The 10,627-nt window shown below is 42.7% G+C and overlaps 1 protein-coding gene across 2 annotated transcripts; it reads right to left on the bottom strand.

The window, feature by feature from the left end:
• Positions 1-218: 218 nt before the first annotated feature.
• Positions 219-8,068, bottom strand: PRDX4 (peroxiredoxin 4). Of its 2 annotated transcripts, XM_041472470.1 has the most exons (8): positions 7,814-8,068; positions 5,965-6,082; positions 4,894-5,010; positions 4,220-4,342; positions 3,482-3,612; positions 1,892-1,926; positions 662-708; positions 219-340 (listed from the first exon to the last, which is right to left on the bottom strand). In XM_041472470.1, exons 1-8 carry the CDS (start codon positions 8,028-8,030, stop codon positions 337-339), a joined length of 792 nt encoding a protein of 263 aa, XP_041328404.1. In that variant the 5' UTR covers positions 8,031-8,068; the 3' UTR covers positions 219-336. The 2 variants fall into 2 exon arrangements, with proteins under 2 accessions (XP_041328404.1, XP_041328403.1); XM_041472469.1 differs by lacking the exon at positions 662-708.
• Positions 8,069-10,627: the final 2,559 nt, after the last annotated feature.

Raw genomic sequence — 10,627 nt, 5'->3', positions numbered from 1 at the left:
ATTTATAACAAAAGTCATGAATCTAAGCCCAAGATGCTAAGTGGATTTGGGGAAGACTGAGCATTTAAATACCACCTAAAGAGAAAACATGTATTTCATAAGAATATTCTCTGATAACTAATGAGGTACCTGTGCTTCACACAGGTTAGACTTCTGTTTAAAAAATGAGCCATTTGATGTTTTACTACTGTTACATGTTAATCAAACTCACAAAAGTACCAAAATTAATGAAATTTTATTGGCAAAAATCAAGTTGAATGTGACCTATTGAATTCAACAGAAGCGAGCCTCAGTTTAGTTTATCAAAATACTTCAGTTTTCCAGCTGGATCTGGAATTATCTGTGCAAGAAAGAAAATGAAAATATTAGTCAAAAACCAAAGCCACAAAACCAGCAAACTGTAAAGCCAGAACAGCACAGTATTTCACAGTAAGATGCTACTGTCAACTCACTTGCAACACTCAAGAGTAATTTATCACTTGATTTGGTACTAGATTACTGTTCATCTCTAAAGGTACCTAACAGCAGTAGCAGAGAGATTCAACCGACTGAGGCATGAGAGAGTGCAGCCTACCAAAGGAAGGATTTTGACAGCTTGCCCCAAAAGCAAGATATTTTGGTAAAGTAGTATCTGTAATCTAGAGGCTCAGAATTTACTTACAGTTCTTCCCTTGGCCACCACACTCTCATGGCTTCCTCTGGTTTGATCTAATTAAATCAAACACATTTAGAAGGCATGACTACATCTTTGAGAAAGGCTTTTTCAACTACTCTGCTATTGTCTGTATCTTTTGCACAGAGCAGGTGAAGAATGCTTATGTACTGTTTCACATTACTAAATTGGCAATGCTGTTAGTATCAGCATTGTAAGACTGTTTGTTAGAAAAAATATCAACGTCATGTTATCTAGGTGATCCTAGTTATGGAGGGCAGAAGTTTTCAGTGCCAAAATATAAATGTTGGGCCAGCCAGCCCTCTTTCATTTTACAGTCTTAATATCCAGCTTCCCCCATTATGACACTCCTCTGCTAGCTCGCAAAAATTGACTCCCAGCCTCAAGTCATCCTAGGAAACTCTCCCATCCAGCAAAGAAACACGGTTTAATATTCCACTGGTTTTACTATCAAGTACAGTGCTCACTAACTCTGCTTAGAGACTACTGGGACCTGGTTTTTGTTGAGCCAGCTCTTTAACAACAGTGCTCTGTCATCACCAGATGGTTCAGAAGGAAGCCACATGCTCAAGTGACAGTGATCTCATCTGAACGAGGCAGCTCAGTGAAAGTTTCATTATTCTGCTGAGGCTCACTCTGGGCCAGGGAACACAAACAAGTTCAGTGAGTGTTTATGTGAACTCTGGCTCCTCTGCCTCCAGTCACATGGAGCCCAGGAGTAGCAAAGAAGGGAGGGGAATTGCACTGCAAAGCAGTGCTCCCTGCTGGAGTGCTGACAGTGGCACTGGCTCTGGCACATACCACAGCAGCCTGGGAACTTCTGTCTGCCTTTTTTTAGGTAGTGCCCAGAATGTGCAGTAAGAACCACCAAGAATTTGTATGGACAAATAACCAAGAAGATACAACAAACTCAAAAGTTTTGAACTTTCCCTCATCAGGTGTTAACAGGAAAAAGTTCTTGATCACAAACTCACTGCTGATCAAGTGAATTTTGTTTCCAAACTCCACCAGGAGTTTGAAACAACTGGGAGATGTCTAGTGGGAGGGAAACAATCCCCTAATGAAATCAATAGTAATGCAAATGGTGTAAGTTTAATAATGTGACTTTACTCATACCTTCTCACTGAAAGTTGCTGAGATTTGGTATTTGGCTCTAGTAGAAATGGTAACTGAGTGCTTGTTAGGACTACATGCATATTAATATAAACAGTGACTTACTGTTTCACTGCCAGGTTTCCAACCAGCAGGGCAAACTGAAAAAAAAAAGGGAGAAAGTTAGCTCAAGTATTTTTACACACACAGACTTTTGTGTGCTTAATATGCTCTTTCTGACCTTAAAGTAAAACACCATGAAGTGTCACATGTCAATATCTGAAACTATTAAATGTGCAGTTTTCTTTATACATGGGATGGTGACCTAGCAGTTTACACCTGACACCACCCACCACTTCAGTTACCTGAAAACTGCAGATCTCTGGATGGATGCCTATGCCTTAGTTTGAGTCTTGTGCCCTTCTACAGTAAGTACTGTCAAAGCAGTATCTGGGAATTAACACCTATTCTAGTAAAACAGAAGTTTTGCAATAGAATTCAGGTGACTACATAGAGACCTACCTTTCTTTCTTTAAAACCAAAACTAGGAGCATTTTTTAGCAAAGGCATCAGTTCAAACATTTCACAAGAGACTAATTTTATTTGTAACCTTGCTTAGGAGCAAAGCATGTGCTTACCACAGTGTGGCTGGGACCATCTGAACAGCTGCATATTCTGGAGTAAAGCTCTCATCTATTCAGAGCTCTCCCTCTGAGGCTTCAGCCCAAGCAGTTATGTCATATTACACTGCTTTAAGACAGGCTGGCAGAAAAAATACCCCACATGCTAGTAGGAATCGTGGAGAACTGTTATTCTGTGCAAAGAAACCAAGGAGATGTCTACAGAAGCTCTCCTCAACATTCATGTAAAAGCTGGGAAAAAAAGTGGTATTCTGTAAACACTGCAAATCAACATTCTGTTAGCTGGCTTTACAACTAAATGTGGGTAAATTTCCTTAGTCAGATGTGCATAGCCTAAGTATCAGCATCTGTTTTTTCAAGTCTGCACAGCAGAATAATGATTTGTACTTTCATATAAAGGTACTTTCAAATGCTTGGAGACATTGAGTTGAAGTTAAGTTGCTAAATGTGTATTCATATCTAAACAAATCTTCAAATTAAGTTATTTAAAGAAATGTGAAAAAGTTCACCCCATGCTTGAACTGGAGGAATAAGAATTCTTGATACAAAGTAATGATCTGAAGACAGTAAAACTGCTTTGTTGGGGAAAGATGTTCACACAGCACTTATACAGAAAACATAAGTCAAGGTGCTATAATTTCCACAGTATCACTATGTATCTTGACATGAAACACCCATTACTTGTCACAGGTCCTCACTGAATGACACAGGACAAGGATGGCCTGCATGTCCATTATTTTAGTATGCAAAAATATACTGAAATATTAGGCCTCATTCTTCACAGCCTCATATTTAGTACAATTTATGCTATGCTTGTGACACATGGTACATAATGCCAAAATTCTGACTAGAGGAATGCTTATGCGCTAATTCTCATGGATGTGAAGCAAAATGTAAATTACTATTCTAGAAACAACCTAAGGACCTGGGACCACGGAATCAAGCAGGGCAATCAAACCACTTCAGTCACTGTATGAGGCCACTCATTAATGCTACTGAACATCTTTCCTCCAAAAAGCTAATACAGATTCCAGGCTAAGTAAAACAATCAATATGGCAATACTTAAAAGAGCACCTTCTCCATGTTTGTCTGTGTACTGGAATGCTTGTACTAAACGAAGTGTTTCATCCACGGATCTCCCAACAGGAAGGTCATTCATTGTGATCTGTCGAAGGATTCTCTTATTGTCAATAATGAAAAGGCCTCTGTAGGTAAAAAAGTGTGTGTGTGTTAGGAAACAGAATTAATAACAGTGGTGTTTTCATGCACTATTTTATGTCTGCTGGATGGGAGGAATTTGATCTTTGTAAACACTCACCACCAGTAACCTACTATTCTTTACCTGGGTATCAGAGGACTTGAGCTGAGCTCCAGTTAAAACCAAAAAAATATACTTTGCAGAACATAGAACTAAGCTCTGACAGGCCATGCCAGGGGATGCTGCAGATGCTAGGACATTACAGGGATCCCAAAAGAAACTATTCAGTTTTAGGCAAATCTATCTCTTCAGGTAACCTTAGTCTTGACTCCACCTGGACTTGGGAGGTCCCTGAGCAACTGCAGTTCTGGGGAATCCTGCACATTTCACTGCCCTAGGTATCTACTGATGCCTGCTGTTAAACAGGCATTAACCTTGATCCCTCTTCTGACTCATTATGACTACATTTTTGGTGTTCTTCAATATTTGCTACTTGCCATGAATCCCCAAGTAAAAGCTGCTCTAAAAGAAAAAATTCAAATGTTTCTTTAAATATAAAGCAGTAACTATTACCCCAGCAAAAAACCCAATCAAACTGCAACCCAGTGAAATACCTAAGTGTATGTCCTTGATCTTCCAGATACACTCCATAATCCTTTGAAATCTGGTGTGTCAGATCAGAAAGAAGGGGAATCTTCATTGGTCCAAGTCCTCCTTGTTTACGAGGAGTATTAATCCTTCGAAGGAAAGGAAATATAGATGTATTTCTCATACAGATTTATATTCCCTACACAAGTCAGAAATCACAAACTACATCAGTATGGACAGAAGGATTTAGTGCAAGTGACATTTTTTCTGTTCTGCACACAAAGGAGATGAACAGTATTTGTGGCTTGAACAAAATGTTCAGTACATCTTTTGCAGTTTTGGCCACATCTGTTAACAATGACCTTTTTCTTATCAGTTGCATTTGTTTTATACCAATGTGCTCATGACCTGGAACAAGTCAAGCTTTTACTGATATTTTCATTAATATTTTCTTTTTGTATTAGTGGTACTTTTTGGACTGAAACACGACATATTGCAAGCAATACACATTAAACAAGCTTAAAAAATAAAGGTACTTTCACACACTAAGGTTAAAATTTACCTTAAACATTTGTGTCAATAGCATCACTTTCACACACTATGATATACCTCCACAGGCTAAAAATATGGGGATTACTGTTCTTTTGCTAAGTTGGAACTACGAGTAATGTTTAGTGAAAGACAAGAGAAAGATACATACCATGCTAAGTGAGTGAATTTTGAGTCCACAGAACATGCTACTACTTCAGTATTTATTGCTCTGAATTCTTCAATTCGGTCACTGAAGGCAATTATCTCCGTTGGACAGACAAATGTACTAGATGATTGAAGATAAGATAACAAGACAAAATTTCATGAGAAAGCCAGTAAATTCTCTGCCTAACTAAAAATGGTGTATTTATCATAAATTATTTTAGCTTTTGCTTATTTTTATTGCTCTTTCAAGTATTTAACCAAAATGCTGCCTGACAAATCCTCCACCCCCTAGACTCCAGCTTAGTTACAAATGGATTATTTCTGAAGACTATAAATCCACAGTTATTTTACAATCTGTATTCAGAGCTTTTACTGTTACTTTCTTTTAGACTTTACAAATGTGGCTGAATTTAAGCACTATCAGCCAATTTTTCCACAGGATCATACTATAATTTGTTGTTACTGTGCAAATCTGCAACTTTTAACTAATTTGTCTTCAACTTTTTCTAATACAGAAGAACTGAAGTAGCAAAGCTAATGATGATATAATATTAAAAGCAGTTATGCATCTCTGTCCTCTTATCTTCATTTTGTGGAAAAGAATGAGATTGTCCTTTAAAAAGCAGAGATCTTTTCACTCAATCAGTGAAGTTACTGCATTCTAAATAAAGGATGTCAATGCTAAGTGCTCATAGGATGCTATGGGATGAGTTTAACGGGAAAATGCCACCTCCTGGATATATTATATACACTCTAGAAAGGATGCTTTCTTCTACTTGCAGCACTGATTTACAGCATGAAACAGAACACAGAGTATGGCCTAACTGGGTAACTACAAAGTTGTTTGTTTTGTGTGGAGACACAAATTAGTGGACACGGTTCTAGGACAAAGACTGTTGCAATTTTACCAATGCATGATGAGAAAACAAATGCAAAGAATATATTTTCTTCTGTCACTCCTTTCTTCTCTCCCAAATTCTTACCAAACAAAAAATACAAGACCTCAAAAAAATGTAATTAATTATTAATCTAATGTAGCTGCACTCAGTGGTATGCCTACAGTGTTCTTACTTACAAGTCAAGAGGATAAAAGAAGAAGACAAGATATTTTCCTTCATAATCTGTTAGCTTCAGCTCTTTAAACTCTCCATTAATGACTGCTGTTCCCTCCCAGTAAGGCGCTGGCTTGGAGACTGAAATGCAAAGGATGTTGAATTAAAAGTCAGAGTATAACACCTGTGTCCAAACCAAGCTGTCCAAGGACAGCTGTTCTTCCTTTTGCTTGAAAAACAACCTGCAGCACAGTTCCAAGATGAAACTGCTTTCCAGTTCTAAACAGGGGGTACAGAATGGTGAAGAAATGAAGGCTTTAGTACACATACAAAGTAAATAATTTGACCAACTTGTGCTCATACATGAGCGCTGCTGATCACTGATAATCAAGGCCACACAAACCTTATCTGGGCTGACTGAGCAAACCCTGTGTGCACTGCCAGCAAGGCACCTGCTAGACTGAAGGGGAAAGCTCTTTAATACTCTCATTGTTCTGTTAAAAATAGCTGTTGGGAGCCAGAAGCACAAAATAGTTCAAATTAACTTTGCTACTTTTTAGCCATGGAAACCTGTCTGGAATTCTGGTCCACAAAAAATATATGCCACAACATGGTTAAAGACAAATGCCTGAAAATGCAACATATGTTTATTAAATTACAACTTCTAAGCAAATTTTAACTTGAAGACAGCTGTGTTTTTAAAAAATATCCAGTAGAAAAGCATGAAATATATTTACTATTCCTATCAGAAGGGATTAACCTTGAATTTAAAATATTAAAAATTAATCTGTCAGGTACTATTTTCATACAACTGTGAATTCTGAGACAAAGAATAGGGTATGCTGGAATTACAAGGTGGTGTGAATACACTCGCCATGTCAAGGACGTTGACATACATATCCAACAAATTAGGGAAAAGCTTCTGAGAAAAATATATGGAATCTTAAATATTATCTGGATGGTGCCTGAATTGTTTGGCTCTCCTTTCCTTAGGACAACCCACAGCTGCAGAATACAGTTAGCAAGGATGTATAACAAAGACCTTCAGATTAGGAGGGAGAAGTAAAAGATATTAAAAGAAATACTGTATATCTTGACCCCTTTCTAAATTAAGGTAGTTGTTTTTGCAGTTATAAACATCTGTAATAACTTAAATCGCAAAGGCAGAAAAACCCAAACGGCATTGGTTACAAATATCTTGGCTGCTTCTCCTTTTTTTGGGTTTTTTTTTGGTAGCATCTGCTTGCAGACGTTTAAAACCGAACGTACACCCTGGCTCAGTAAAGGAAAAGGATTTCAAATTGAAGATACTATCTGCGTGATCTCTCTGTACTCTGTGTCCTGCAGGACGGGACTTTGAGCAGATGTCCCTGAACAGCTCACAGCGATGCGATTCACGGTGTTTGTGCCCACGTCTGTCCTGGAACGCTTTTAAACCGCATCGGAGCACAGGCACAAGAGCAGCGCCAAAGCCAGCGCGGCGGCGGCGGGCACGACGGGGCCCGTTCATTGTTTCCCATCCAGTGTGAGCACAAAACATTCCTGCGGATCCCCTGAAGCGCTTCCCTGGACTCGTTCGCCATTTCTGGAACTACGGACCTCGCTGGACGCCGGTGAGACGCGGTGACCGCGATGGGAATGTAGCTCTGCAAGGAGCCGGTCCGCCCGCCCCCTCCTTCCCTCTCCCCCGCCTGCCGGGGCCGCCCCGGAGGCCGCAGGCAGAGCGGCCGTGGGGCGGGAAGGGCTCGGGAGCCCCGCGCTCTCCTGACGTGGCGCTGCCGCCGCCCCGCTCCGCGGCGCCGAGGCGCACTGCGGGCACATCCCCGCCCCGGCCCCGCCGCTCCCGCAGCCCCGGCCGCGCCCGGCACCTACTCTTGGCCTGGCTGAGGTGCAGCGAGTGGTCGGAGACGGGCAGCCGGGCCGCCTCCCCGGGGTACACCTGCCCGCCCGCGTAGTAATGGCACTGCTCGTCCCCGCGCTGCCGCGCCGGGCGCGGCTCCTCCGCCTCCGCTTCGCCTCCCAGCGCCGCCGCCAGCAGGAGCAGCAGCAGCGCGGGGCGCCGGGCCCCGGCCGCGCCGCCCGCCTCCATGTCCCGCCGAGCGACTGCACGTCCCCGCGGCGCGGCGAGGGGCGGCGGCGGCGGGGAGGAGCTTGGCCGCACTCCCTCCCGCCGCATGGCCTGGCCGGGCCGGGCTGGGGCTGAGGGGGGCGGGCGGGAGCCTGAGGGGCTGGGGCTGTGGCGGCCCGGACCTCTGCGCAGCCACCTCGGCGGTGGAGCCCCATCCCGGCACAGGAGCCCCATCCCGGCACAGCCGCCCCGGGCCCAGCCCCGTCCGTGGGGCCGGGCGCCGAGCGCGGGCAGTGCTGGCCGGGCTGCGGACTCGTGCTCCGGCCTCGGAGGAACGGGGAATGATGTACGTGTGTAGAGAGAGGGGAAGGAACGCGTGTGTGTGCAGAGAGCGCGCGTATCGGGAGTGACCGCAGAAGGAGACTGATTGTGAGAGGCTCCCCATCTGCTATCATCTCTCATCTGTGGCAGCGTGGGTTCTGTGGGCACGGCAGCACTCGCGGTCAATATCCAGCTGTGCCAAATGCAGATTGTGCATTCTGGCCTCATGAATTCAGGAAATGCAGAAAAGGAGTATTGCCTCAGGCCCCAGACCTTGAATTGTGTCCAGCTGGGTAGCGGCTCGTGAATGGGCACCATGTAGTGCGCGTGGTGACTGTGTAACAGTGTCCTTAGACAGAAACTACATACTAAGTGCCTTAATTCACAGAAACACGAAATGGTTTGGGTTGGAAGGGACCTTTAAAGATAATCTGTTCTAATACCCCTCCCATGGCAGGGTCATTTTCAGCTAGATCAGGTTGCTCAGAGCCTGTCCAGCCTGACCTTGAATGTTTCCAGGGCTGGGGCATCCACCTCTGGTCAGCCTGTGTCAGTGTTTTGTAATTTGAAACCATTGCTCCTTGTCCTCTCACAATAGGCCCTGCTAAAAGGTCTGTCCCCACCTTTCTTATAAACCCCCTTTAGGTACTGGAAGGCTTCTCAAGGTCTCCCTGGAGCTTTCTCTTCTCCAGGCTGAACAACCTCAACGTTTGCAGAAGAGATGCTCCAGCACTGTGGTCATCTCTGTGACTCAGATGCCTTGGTTCAAGTTTGCCTTGTGAGACGTCATTTATGGTTGTGTTCAAGGGTCCCAGGATGAGGGAAGAGATGAGAATCTTGACTCCATGTTTCAGAAGGCTGATTTATTATATTATGATATGATATTACATTATATTAAAATGCTATACTAAAACTATACTAAAAAGAATAGAGAGAAAGGATCCATCAGAAAGCTGGAAAAGAAAGGAATGGAATGAATAACAAAATCTTGTGATTTCTCACAGCCTCGACACAGGTGGCTGTCATTGGTCATCAAGTGAAAACAATTTCACATACTGGGTAAACAATTCTCCAAATCACGTTCCAAAGCAGCCAAACATGGAGAAGCTGAAGCTTCCCGGCTTCTCAGGAGAAAAGATCCTGGCAAAAGGATTTTTCACAAAATATGTCTGTGACAGTAATTTTTCTCAGTGCTGAGTGGATTGTGGTTCATATCACAAAATGATCACATATGTCGCAGATAAGCATAGATAGAACGTAATTCCACAGTGCACTAAATAACAAGATTTTGAAGACTGTAAGTAGGCTTTGACAAGCAGTTGGTAAGGCTTTGCAGCACAATTTCTGGTTGAACTAGGCATATCTATTGGACAGGGACAGGTCAGGTCATCTGTCAAGTGTATCAATTAAATTGTACCCAGGGTCCTTAAAAATAAGGGTGTGAAAGAGCTGGAGCTGTCCCTTATCAAAAGTGTTGACCTTTTGTGCTTTGAGCACTGTGGATGCCATCCTCTGGGAAAACTGGTGGTCCAGTAGAAGTTCTCCAGACTGATGATGTCAGGAACGTCTGCACTGCAGCCTGTTTCTGCAGATGATGTGTGATAAATGCTTCAGGATTCTGTGGTACCTGTGCCACAGGACACAGAATGGACAGTACAATTTCTCTTTTTTTTTTTTTTTTTCCCCTCAAATGATAAATGAACAGTACAATTTCTCTTTTTTTTTTTTCCTCAAATGATACAGAACAGAGCAGAGGCTTTAAAAGAATATGCTGAGAGCCATTTTCAAAGAATAAAGGCTTCGTAAAAAAAGAGAAGGATTAGCAAGGCACCTATGATTATATGTTGTGTCTTGAAAAAATCCTAATATTTTTGTGGTTTCCTGTAACAGATTTCTCTCTTTAGAACGATACAAAATTAAATTCACAGGAGTGGGAGAAACAAGATCTTGCAGGCATGCTTGGACTTCTTAACCTATGATTTTAGTGTTCCTTTCTCCCAAAGCTTGGACTTCTCTCCTTTTCCTTCCCATCTCTTGTGGTATTTGCCTTTAAGTTCCAATCCCAAAGCTTGGACTTCTCTCCAGAAAGGTCTCCTTTTCCTTCCCATCTCTTGTGGTATTTGCCTTTAAGTTCCAGTCTAGGTTTTACAAGTTAGGGTCATGGCACTCATATCCTTACTGCCACAGTAATAGTCTTCCTTGGGCCCACCTGAAGGCAGTGGATTGAAGGAATTGAAGATTACTGAGGGTCAGAAGTGTAAGGCTCTGGGACAGCCCTCTCATGAGTACAGGAGCAA

This window comes from Pyrgilauda ruficollis, unplaced genomic scaffold (assembly GCF_017590135.1).
Source record: "Pyrgilauda ruficollis isolate IOZ18807 unplaced genomic scaffold, ASM1759013v1 scaffold29, whole genome shotgun sequence".
Classification (NCBI taxonomy): Eukaryota; Metazoa; Chordata; class Aves; order Passeriformes; family Passeridae; genus Pyrgilauda; species Pyrgilauda ruficollis.
This window is presented reverse-complemented; position numbering and strand designations above follow the sequence as displayed.

Excerpts from the sequence above, each read along its gene's own strand:
- PRDX4 (XM_041472470.1), bottom strand. The coding sequence starts at position 8,030 with ATGGAGGCGGGCGGCGCGGCCGGGGCCCGGCGCCCCGCGCTGCTGCTG. Across the intron at positions 3,613-4,219 it reads GATCAAGGACATACACTTAG|AGGCCTTTTCATTATTGACA; the intron begins GTATTTCACTGG and ends TTTTACCTACAG. Across the intron at positions 1,927-3,481 it reads CACAGACAAACATGGAGAAG|TTTGCCCTGCTGGTTGGAAA; the intron begins GTGCTCTTTTAA and ends TTTTTTTTTCAG.